This window comes from Odontomachus brunneus, unplaced genomic scaffold (genome assembly GCF_010583005.1).
Source record: "Odontomachus brunneus isolate Ranch 3 - 2012 unplaced genomic scaffold, Obru_v1 Obru_scaffold_062, whole genome shotgun sequence".
NCBI classification, from domain to species: domain Eukaryota; kingdom Metazoa; phylum Arthropoda; class Insecta; order Hymenoptera; family Formicidae; genus Odontomachus; species Odontomachus brunneus.
Genome location: NW_022639512.1, coordinates 729,297 through 740,730, shown reverse-complemented (window position 1 = coordinate 740,730; position 11,434 = coordinate 729,297). Strand labels below are relative to the sequence as shown.

Below are 11,434 nucleotides of genomic sequence, written 5' to 3'. Positions count from 1 at the left end.
GGTGGATCTTTTAAAATGGGACATCCTGTATATATAAAAGACTACAAACTAAGCATATTTACTGTCTATGGGTGTTTCCGATAATACCTCTCCGAGTCATTTCCCTAGAGCAGAAATAAGTTACAGACTATCTACTGCTATTATGTGATTCATAACAACCCAAAGCTACCTAACGCTGTCTCACGACTGCAAGCAGCGGGTTAGGCAGAACAATACCGTGACAAATACACAAGATAATAATTTTGTAAAATTGTATTATTGATTATAAAATCATCTGATGTTGTTTTCTAATAAAATTTTATTTATTCTTAATTAAAGTTATATAACCATTAAAATATATATTATATTTTTCGAATATTATCCTAAAGTAAAAAGTCACACTGTTTTAACCTATTTACAAGTATTGTTTTTACATGACTCGTGCAGGTGCAAGTCCACAATAAATTATGTCATTAGGGTATATTGATGACAAAACAAGATAGATTTGTTTGCACAGTTTGTTTTAAATTGTATGTAATTCTACAAACGTTTCTTAATGCTACTATTTTTTTAACATTATTTGAGTTATTTCTTTTATACTTTAATTACTTGCAGTCGTGAGACAGCATTAGGTAGCTTTGGATTGTCATGAATCACATATAGTAGTAGATGGTGATGTCTGTAACTTATTTCTGCTCTAGGGAAATGACTCGGACAGGTATTATCGGAAACACCCTTAAAGCGATAGTAATTGGGACAGTTATCACTTAATAATCAGTTTTCATGTTTTACAAGTTCACATTTCACGAGTGCAAAAATGTTACACTTGATTACATTTTTCACGAATTCACGCTAGGGAAAAAAATTCATGATCAGCCCCTTGTCACAAATTGTGTCTGTTCAATAGTTAAAGCGGAAAGTTCCATCGAGTCGTCCTCTCTTTTCCCTCTGGATTATATTCCTATATGCTAAAAAGATATCTAAATATTTTCTTAAATATTCTTAAGAAAATATCTTACGAATACCTCGCATTTTAACGTTACAAAAGTGCATGTAATGTTTATTTTAATTTTATATTATATATATATATATAATATTATACTATATATATAAATATATTTTTTTTGTTCTATATATAAATTATATATTTTTCTCTATATTATTTTTTAAATAATATTAATATATATAAAATTTACCTTTATATAGTCCGTGATATAGAAATACAGCGAATATGGACGATATTGTAGGCAGCACTGACAACTATTGGTTACTTGTTTTGATAATATAACCAAGCGGGACGGAATGAATTACTATACAAAATGTTATCTATGCTGTGCGTCATCTTTCACATTTTAGCCAAGTCTGTTGATGGTTTAAAAGTTCACGTGAAAATATTTTTCCTTGCAGGGAAAACACAAATATTCTCACAAACTAAAAATTCACGTGAAATTGTTTAGTTTCTTACGGTTGACGCTAGAGGGATAATATTTATATTAACCGTTATATTTATATACATTATATTCTAATATTTATATTATAGATATAAATTATAATTTTATATTACTTTTCTAATATTTTATACACCATATTTTATGTTTTGCCCTAGAAGGTATGTTACTACATGGTAAGGTTATGTCATATTTCACGTGAACCTTTTTAAGTGAAATTGTGAAAATGTGAAAAGTGGAAAGTACACACAAGATTCACGTGAAAAATTCATGGTCAGCCCCCAGGTCACACAAATGAAGTACAAGTCATGGTAAAAAAATTAACTTTCATTTATTAGCTTACAGACTGTGAAAAGAAAACTTAACGACGACGATGATTCGGCGCCTCTTGAATTTCGAGCCACGCGTTCCTCAAGGCAGTTCATGCTAATAGTCGCGTTGTAGAAGATGAAAAAGAGAAAAAGGAAGAGGAGAGAGGAAGGAAGGAAAGAAAGCGACAAAAGAGGGGAAAAAAGGAGGCAAATAATAAAGAATTAAGTTTCTCGATCATTTGCCGCCAAGTGAAGTCCCGTACACTGAGAGAAGAAATATTTAAAAAAAATAGTAAATATTTGTCTAGTGGATATTGACATATTTATTTATGCTAATACAAAATATTTATTGAACAAGAAAATATACATTTTTATAAAAACCTTAGCCTCTTATGAAAGCAATTATTTATTCTATTTAAATAAAAGAATTTAGCTTTAAGTAAACATGATGTCAATGCCACCACCAAATATTTGCTAATTTTTAGATATTTCTTCTCTTAGTGTAATCGCAGGGAAAGCAGCATAACAATTTCGAAAATTCGCCGATCTTGCGACGATTCGTAAGAAATTCAGTGAAAGGAAAAGAGAGAGAGGGAGGGAGAGGGAGAAATAAATGAAGAGCCGAGGTAACGTTTTAGCATGCATTCCATGCGAATTTCCCCGTCCTTCCGAGCCGTTTCCGAGCATTGTCAAGGTCTGTCGCGGAGGGTCGATAAGACGCCGTCGCCGTGCGATAATGCGCGTCCCATCACGGCGATCTATCGCGGCCGGCGCAGGACGGTAGTCTAGGAACCAACGGACCAACACCCCATGTACTCGCACGAGCACGAGGTCGTGCACGCGCGAGAAGCGTACGGAGGAACATTTTTCCAGGCCACGCCTGATCGGCAGTGACTACCCCATCGCCGGTCGACCGAGTCGAGACACGAAATCGAGTGTGCGGAGAACATATTGATATATGTATATCGAGCAAGGGTCAGCGCGTTTTTCCCCCGTGGAAAACGGCGAGAATGGATCGCATTGTAATTCGAGACGCGTCGTAAGAGGAGAGCGGCGTTCCGAGAGAAGCGTGCTCTCTCAGAAATGTGTTCTAGAAATTCACGCTTTATCGCGTGACAAAATTTCTCCATCTCCCAAGTTCCCAAGTGACCGTATGAATTCATTGACTATTGCCGGAATTGGAGTCTTTCACATGCACGGTAAAATTTCATGATAACGTCAACCTCCTCAGAGATGAATTCATTACAATCAGTAAAAAGTGGCTCGAAGTGACATAAATATACGGAGAGAATGTTATAGTTCTTTCGTTTCGTGTAAATTCTTTTCAATTTTACTATATTTCTAGTGCATGGAAAAATTTTTTTGGGTTGGATTAACCAATTTCTAGTAAAATATGAACGAAATTGTCAGAAATTACCAGAATTCAATTTAAATTGTCAAGATTTCTGTTTAACTTAAACAGGATTATAGTTATTTCGATCTAATTATTTCTGAATCGCTCATATTTCATTAGAAATTTTCAACCAAGTCTTTTTTTCCCGCGTAGTATATTCCCTGCGGGAATATACTGTCAGTAAAGTATATCTCGCTGAGGAACATACAGTAAATTTCACTGGGAACATAGCAAAATTTTATAGCACATTTCGCAGTTCCTAAAATATAAATAACATATAAAACACAAGGATAGTCTCAGTCACTGCAGAATGTCAGTCTATTCCTTGTTTATGAACTTCCATTATTTATTGTTAATTCAGTAATTTTCACCATAAAATTCTCTCCTTGTACGACATTTGCAACAATCGTGTGACTCGAGATTTCCCTTTCTCTTGTGGAATTTCGCTGTAATGCTTGTTATACGTCTACCATATTCGAATTGAAAAATCACACGTATCTAAACACAAATACGCGTCGGTATTTCTGAAAGAAGTTAAATAACGTTTCGACGGCGAGAGTATTTTTTCTCTCAAACGCACTCTCCTTCCTCAGCCGTCGTCTCGATCGATGGTATTCTTAGCGAGCAATAAGCTAAGCTCAGAGGACAGTTTACGCTTCGCATGTTTAATATGTATACGCGAACGTTTGTAAACACACCACCGGTATACATTCGCGATGAGCTCTCCGCCTGTGCTCGCAGCGGGCGTATCGTCCGCGTTCTTAGACTTTTCTGTTTGTGCCTAGGGCGACATCGCCGTCTCTGCGAGAGTATACAGACATATAAAGTATGCTGCCCCTTGCTTCGGGATGCCGAGTATTTATGGAGAATACACGCCACTTAATATTTCGCCGATAAATCCTGCACGGTTTTACCCAGATTTTCGCAGAGAGTTCAATAGATAAAGGGGAGACCTTCTAGAGCTTCCCCTTCTGAGTGATACGAGATCGCGTTTTGGAAAAGCACCCCTATTACGACAATTCCAACTGACGTCTTGACCGCGAAGCGACGAACGAAGAGGAAATTCGCCCACGTTTCCTTTTCCAGCTTTCCCGGATGTCCTTGAGTCGCATCGATTTCCAGGTCGACGCATATCGGCCGATTCGGAAAGCCGGACTGTCATGTATATATGTATATATATCTTACAATCGAACGGTTTTGTCGCTATCAAAGAGAATCATACTTTTAACAGCGGTCTCGTCAGACCTCCGAACGTTCAAAAGTCCACCCGAACTCAGCGACCACCGATTTCGACTCTCGATTCGATCGTCGTTGCGAATGAAAGCTCAGAAGTACCCCTCCCTGTCCTTCGGAGCACTGGAGATCAATTCCCGTCTCTTCCACACCGACTGCGCCGGCACCCGCTGGTGCTGCGTGGCCGTAATCGTCGAGGAGGAAGAGGACGACATCGTCATCGACGACGCGGATGTCGCGCTCAACGATGTCTTGCCGGCGAGAGTGTTGGCATCCGGTATGTGACGTGTCTGATGCCTCGAGTCCGTGTACCGCCTCTTCGTGTACTTTTTGCTCTCGCTGGAGGTCACCGACGAGTTCTTGCCCGTCTGCAAGGCCACAGGGTCGATATCCGGCCGCGCGATCTGCAGCATTCTCTCGATATCCTCGGTCTTGGACCTGAATCACGCGAGGGCGCGCATTTGCCTTACTCGAGCTCGCGGAACTGCCGAGGATTTTACTGATCCTGGCGATTCGCTTTGCGAATTTTGCGCACTCCAGCAGTTAGTAAATCGTGAGTAGTTGATGAACCGCACGGAATGGGTGAAGCAATTTATCATTCACTCAGTCCATGCGATGCAATTCTTGCGGGTTAGCATTTATTACAAAACCAATGGATATTCGTGAGAAATGTTAGCTTCCTGATAATATTAATCGCACCATCGAATGGCTGATTCATTGAATCATCTGACAAATCGAAAACTCGAGGCTTTTTATCGTTATACTTTTACGAACAATTTCAGAACGTTATCGTGGGACATATTTTTGTAAAACGATATCTTATAGATGTTTCATCTCTAAAATCAATGATCAATGTGAAGAAAAAAAGAATAAAACATAACAGCCAATGTATACATATAAATTGGCACGCAAATCAAGATATCATTTGCTAATAAATTAAAGTGATAAATAAATAAATAAATAAAAATGATATCTACACTAATAATTACATTACAAATTGTTTATATAGAGTGTCTGATAACAACATATAAAACTTGTGCGTTTAGATTAGGTCAAGCTGAACAAAAAATTCTTCAACCATTTTGATCTTGATTATTGATGATGACTCTATATATTAAAAAATGTTCGGGAAAAATTTGCTGCGTTCAGCAGAGAAAGTTACTTTGTAATTGTTATAAAATTTGTGAATTCGTCTGGTGTACTACTGTGTCCAAAAAGTAAAACCAGTTTTCAATTTAAATCGTGCGGGTAAACCTCACATCATAAATATTTTTTTTCTAAGTTGGCAGCATTGTGACAAACATCTGTGACAAATTTCATGTCAAAACATTCATTACTTTTTGTTTTACGCTTGGTTTTGTACGACGCTAAAAGTGCATTCGGCGATTTTTACAATGTCTAATTATATTGAGCAAAGAAGTTGCATTAAATTTTGTTTGCGGAATGAAATTTCGGGTGCAGAAACGTTCAGGATGTTGCAGAAAGCATTCGGGGACCATGCTTTGTCGGAAAGGAATATTTACAAGTGGTATAAGCAGTTCAAAGAAGGTCGTGAAAGTGTTGAAGACGAAGAGCGTTCCGGACGACCATCAACCTCTACCGATGAACAACACGTCAAGAAAATCGAAGAACTTGTGCTTGCTAATCGTCGAATGACTGTTAGAGACCTTGCTGATGCTGTTGGTATTTCGAAAGGATCTGCCAATACTATTTTGAAAGATATTTTGGGCCTGAAACGTGTAAACGATAATGCACGATAATGCACCTTCTCACACTGCACTCGTTCTTCGTGACTTTTTCGCCAAAAATTCGATCCATATCGTTCCACAACCACCGTATTCGCCTGATTTAGCACCGTGTGACTTCTGGCTATTCCCGAAACTCAAAAGACCACTGCGGGGAAATCGTTTTGAGACGATAGAAGAAATACAACGTGAATCGCTACGCGCTCTGAAAGCTATCCCGGAAGGCGATTTTAATTCTTGTTTCGAGAACTGGAAAATACGTTGGCATAAGTATATTGTGTCGGGAGGGGATTACTTTGAAGGCGACAAAATAGATTTGGAAGAATAAATAAATATTTTTTGAAATAAATAAAAACTGGTCTTACTTTTTGGACACAGTAGTATGCTCTTAATCCTGACTAAATTCACATACTAATCAGATTTTATGGATTTATACTTATGGATTTTACATTAGTTGCAAAGCAGCTTTCTCTGCTGAACACAGCCATCAGACGCGAAAAGGTGACAGTGCCATGCATCTGCACGTCGGTAAAGAGAAGTCGATAACGAAGGATCGTCCAGAACTCCACGTTATCATATCTTGTCGAACAGAATGAGTCGCGTGAAAACTTTTGGTTCAGAGTTCGCACGGTACAACCGCATGCAGGCAAGCAGGCAGGCAGGCAGGCAGGCAGAAAGGGAACAGGATACTCACCTCAAAACCGCACCGCCGATGCTGGTGATGCTCGGTGTGTAGGGCGCCGCTGTACTCCTGCTTGCTTCATGGCTGGTCGACCTGCTTACTTGCCGCAGGTCGCCCGAGGTCGTGAACGAGACTCTCTGGAGAACCGCCTGCTGATCCTGCGGGATATACGAAACGGCGGTGACCGCGCTGTCGGGACTCGCGGGGGGCGACGACGCCCAGGAAGGAGGTGAACTCGGCGCCTGGTCGCCCGACAGGGTCGCCGAGGAGCCCACGGCGCTGTCACTTCCGTGCCTACCGCCTGGAAAAACGAAGATATCGGGTTTCAACTTCTGTTTCGTGAGTCAATTTCGCAATTATCCCGGCACTTACTGTTCATTGTACTACCGGAGAATTTATACATAATAACCTTCTCTTTCTCTAGACTAAATCGGAGGAATTCAGGAGGAAAGTATAAATTTAATATAATTGAAAGGTGCTTTGAGTCATACTTTGATTAAACGTGAAGATTAAATAAAGGCGCGAGAGAGAGAGAGAGAGAGAGAGAGAGAGAGAGAGAGAGAGAGAGACAATGATTCAGCTTCTTCTTAGTAACTTTAATTAAGTTTTCTTAAAAGTTCGTTTAAAGTTCACAGGTTAAGTGACTTTATCGCTTTTTCTCGACAGTCACTGTACATCGATCGATACGCTTCTTCGCACGGAAAAAAAGATTTGTTACATATGAACAACTAAACATAATTTGCTGTATTTGCCACTTTTTCTTTGCTGCAGGAGCCAATTTCCTTACTAGGATAACAAGAAAATCTACTCTTGCAACAAAAAAGTAGCAAATTAGGTTTAGTAAATTATGTTTAGCTGTCCATCTGTAGCAAATTTGCTGCGTTAGCTACTTTTTTTTACAATAGGAGCAAATGTTTTTGTTATCATAGCAAGGAAATAAGTTTCTGCAACAAATAAAAAGTAGCTAACACAATGAATTATATTTAACTATCCATATGTAGCAAATTAGTTTGCTGCTGCAGCAAATCCTTTTTTCCCGTGCGTGTGTACCCAAAATATCGAAGTATCAAATTAACCGATCGCAGATTGATATCGCAGATCGACCGTTCGTATGCTAATCTCAGCGAAAATCGAAACTATATAAATTATACAATTTACCATGCAATTTCTTCTATCGCAACGCTCCGTCGCCTCTTCCCCGAACGCTTGGAAATACTTTTACAACGGCGTTGAATTACGCGAGACACGAACCTTCGCTGCAACCGGAAATGGACCTCTGCCTCTGTCGCCTCGGGGGAGCGCTCGGTTGCTTCGGCGCCTCTTCGATGTAAGGAATGTCCGGGTCGTCGAGGTTCAAGGTGAACGCGTCGGACATGGGTATGGTGAGACTGGCGGTAATCACTATGGGCGAAGATCTTCTGCGAGGATCGGCCGGATCCTCGCTCGATCCGCTATCGACACTATTGCTTCTACCCTCTTCTTTCCTGCGACTTCCTGGTCTCTTGGGCCGTCGTGGCCTTGGTCCGATATCACCGCCAACCCCGGCGGTCTGGTGGAGACACTGCTCTCTTGTCCACATCTGGGGAGCGGCAGAATTGCGTTTTATTTCCAGGATCGCGATCTATCGGTGAGTGTATGTCCTTTTTCTTATGCCTTTTCTAATAATAGTGAATATTCAGGCCCCAGACAGTATAAACTTTTAAAAGACGTCTTAAAAATATTTGAAAAACGTGTAAAAGATGTCCAAATAAAATGGGACGTCTTGTGGACGTCCTAAAGACATCTTTTAGAAATTTGTGCTGAGTAATGCATCGTTATCCGCACCTTCCTTTCCTTCTTAATATTATACAGGGTGAGTCAACAACTATTGTTGCTTGGAATATCTTCGAATGTTTCGTTAACATTAGGAAAAAAATATAACTAAGTAAAAGATTAATAAAAGGTTGTATAAAAAATTATATAAAAGATATAATAATAAAGAAAGTAATAAGAAGCGAGATAATGATAAAGAATATAAAGTTGAAAGTTAATAAAGAAAAATGACTAAAAATTCGACGAATTTGTGTAAATTCCCAATGAAATGACGAAATAAGGTCGCGCGATATCGAGTTGAATTTTCACTTTCGTTACAAAGCAAAGTTAGACATGTCAGGAGCTCGCGAGCGACTGTAGAAACGAGAGAAGCGATGTACAGCTTTAATGCCCCAAAGCGCATCTGAGAAGACAGTTGTAGATACAATCTCACGTATTCCTTTGTGAGAGATCATAAAATCTACAATAAAGAATCAAATTTGAAGCACTGTCATTTCTTCATGGAAAAAAATGATCTGTTACATATGAACAACTAACAATTTGCAATATTAGCCACTTTTTCTTTGCTACAGGAGCCAATTTCCTTGTTATGATAACAAGAAAATTTGCTCTTGCAACAAAAAAAGTAGCTAAAGCAGTAAATTATTCAGTTGTCCATCTAACGTAACAAATTCGCTACGTTAGCTACGTTACTTTTCTTGTTGTAGGAGCCGACTTTCCTGTTATCAAAGCAAGAAAATAGATTCCTGCTGCAAAGAAAAAGTAGCTAACACAGCAAAATATATTTAACTGTCCATATATAGCAAATTAGGGTAAATAAGCAGTATAACGTCCTCATCTTGGATTTTTTTTGAACTTTGTAAATTTGTATATTTTTATGCGTAGAATTGATTTCTGAAAATAAAAATTGTCGCTCACTTTTCGTTTTCTTGTTTTTTTATTTTTATGTTTTATGATGTCGGTAAGTAGGAAAGGCAAAGAATAGTTCATACATGCTTTTCTCTGCTTTAATCAAAAGCATAAACTGTTATAAAGCAGAGAATTGTTCATACATGCTTTTCTCTGCTTTAATAAAAAGCATAAACTCTATTATAAAACAGAAAATAGTTCATGTATTTACGAGAACGTCGTAATCGTGTGTACAGTTAGATCTAAATTTTAATCCGTATAGAAAGATAATTATTAAGTTTTATAAAATAGTGTATATGATTAAAGCAGAGGAAAGCATACGTGAACTATTCTCTGCTTTATAACAGAGTTTATGCTTTGGTTAAAGCAGAGAAAAGCATGTATGAACTATTCTCTGCTTTTTTCCGTGTTCTCATTCGTTTCGATCGCAAGCGCGAGATGTAACTTGCATGTGAGCAGACTGAAAATCATGCACGATCATGTGGCACCTTTCTCGTAGACGTCGTCGTTGCCGTAGTGGTCGTGGTGGACGTAGTCAGCGTCTCCTCCACCGAGAAGGTCTCCGCCTCGCTGCAGGGATCCGCTTCATCCCCGCATTGCCTGCAAAAGCACGTCTCGGAACTTTCCCTCCACTTTTCTCGTCTCGACGTTTTTTGATTATGATTCGCGGTGACATTCACACATAACGCGCGAGAAAAACATCGTTCACTCCGCGCAACGTCGACATCGATCGACAACCCGATCGTTCGATCTCGCTCACCGCTCGGATCGGATGACAACTTCAAGATGGAAGATACTTTCTTCGCATCAGAAAGTTTGTTCTTTTTAGCTGAACTAGCTTGCATTTTTTCTCCCTAGAGTGAAACGAATATACGATCTGGCGCGTGGAGAAAAAGGGAACGAAGTTCCAGCGCAGTACCACAGTTCAGCTAAGAAGAATAGACTCATATATAAGATGTTCGTTGAGTTTTTTTTCTTTTATTTTTTGCTAAACTTGTGCTGCACTGGAATTGTTTAATATTGTATACTTGTCTCACTCTCCAAAGTAAAAGAAATATATTTAACCTACATTGAGAGATTAAATATTTCCTACTCTCTTCAGATATTTTTTCTATCATAGTGTAGTTTAACTAACAAAAATAGATCTATTATACAGAGCGAGGCAATAACTATATATATTATCATCTTAAATATATTCTAAATATGAAAAAATAAGAAAAAAATTGAATAAACATTATAAAAAAGTACAAAAGCAGTCGTCTGTTAAGTAACTGCAGGTTAAGTTTATAACTGTTAAATTTTTCTGCAGGTAAGATAATCACTTTTCCTTTTCTTTTGGAATAAAATATGCAAGATGGTAATAGCTACCATACGGAGAAAAATAATTTTGCTTTTTTAGCAAAATCGTCGTTGTTACTGCATATTCGTAATGACATGAAAAAAATTTAGTTGACGTAACTAATTTTACAAATTATTCGTTATCAGAGCAGAAGTAGTTTCGTTGCCAGGATAGAAAAAATTTGTTGAGCGTATTTGTCCTAAGGATCACGTTAATTTGCTATTGATGCAAAATAATGTATCCTTAGCAAATTTATTTGCTATCGGAACAAAACTATATCTGCTTATATAAATCCATCATAGTTCTTATAGCAAAATAATTTGTACATTCAGCAAATTATATCCAGCAAATAGTGATTAGTACTCTTAGCAAATCTTTTTGCTGTTCATATAATAACGAAAAGATTTTGTTAAACCAGCAGAAAATTTGCTGGACCAGCATATTATTTTTCTCCGTGCAGGCACGGAGAAAAATAATTTTGCTCTTTTAGCAAAATCGTCGTTGCTATTGCATATTCGTAGTGACATCAAAAAAATTTTGTTGACATAACTAATTTTACAAATTATTCGTTATCAGAGCAGAA

General features: G+C 38.2%; 1 protein-coding gene across 1 annotated transcript in view; it reads right to left on the bottom strand.

The window, feature by feature from the left end:
• Window positions 1-1,741: 1,741 nt before the first annotated feature.
• Window positions 1,742-11,434, bottom strand: part of LOC116846208 — a 58,873-nt gene continuing 49,180 nt past the window's right edge. Inside the window, exons 9-12 of the mRNA XM_032819750.1 lie at window positions 10,001-10,112; window positions 8,043-8,370; window positions 6,804-7,092; window positions 1,742-4,802 (exon numbers count right to left, since the gene is read on the bottom strand). Of these exons, the coding sequence (XP_032675641.1) occupies window positions 4,457-4,802; window positions 6,804-7,092; window positions 8,043-8,370; window positions 10,001-10,112 (1,075 nt within the window). The 3' untranslated portion in view covers window positions 1,742-4,456. The remainder of the gene's footprint in view (window positions 4,803-6,803; window positions 7,093-8,042; window positions 8,371-10,000; window positions 10,113-11,434) is intronic.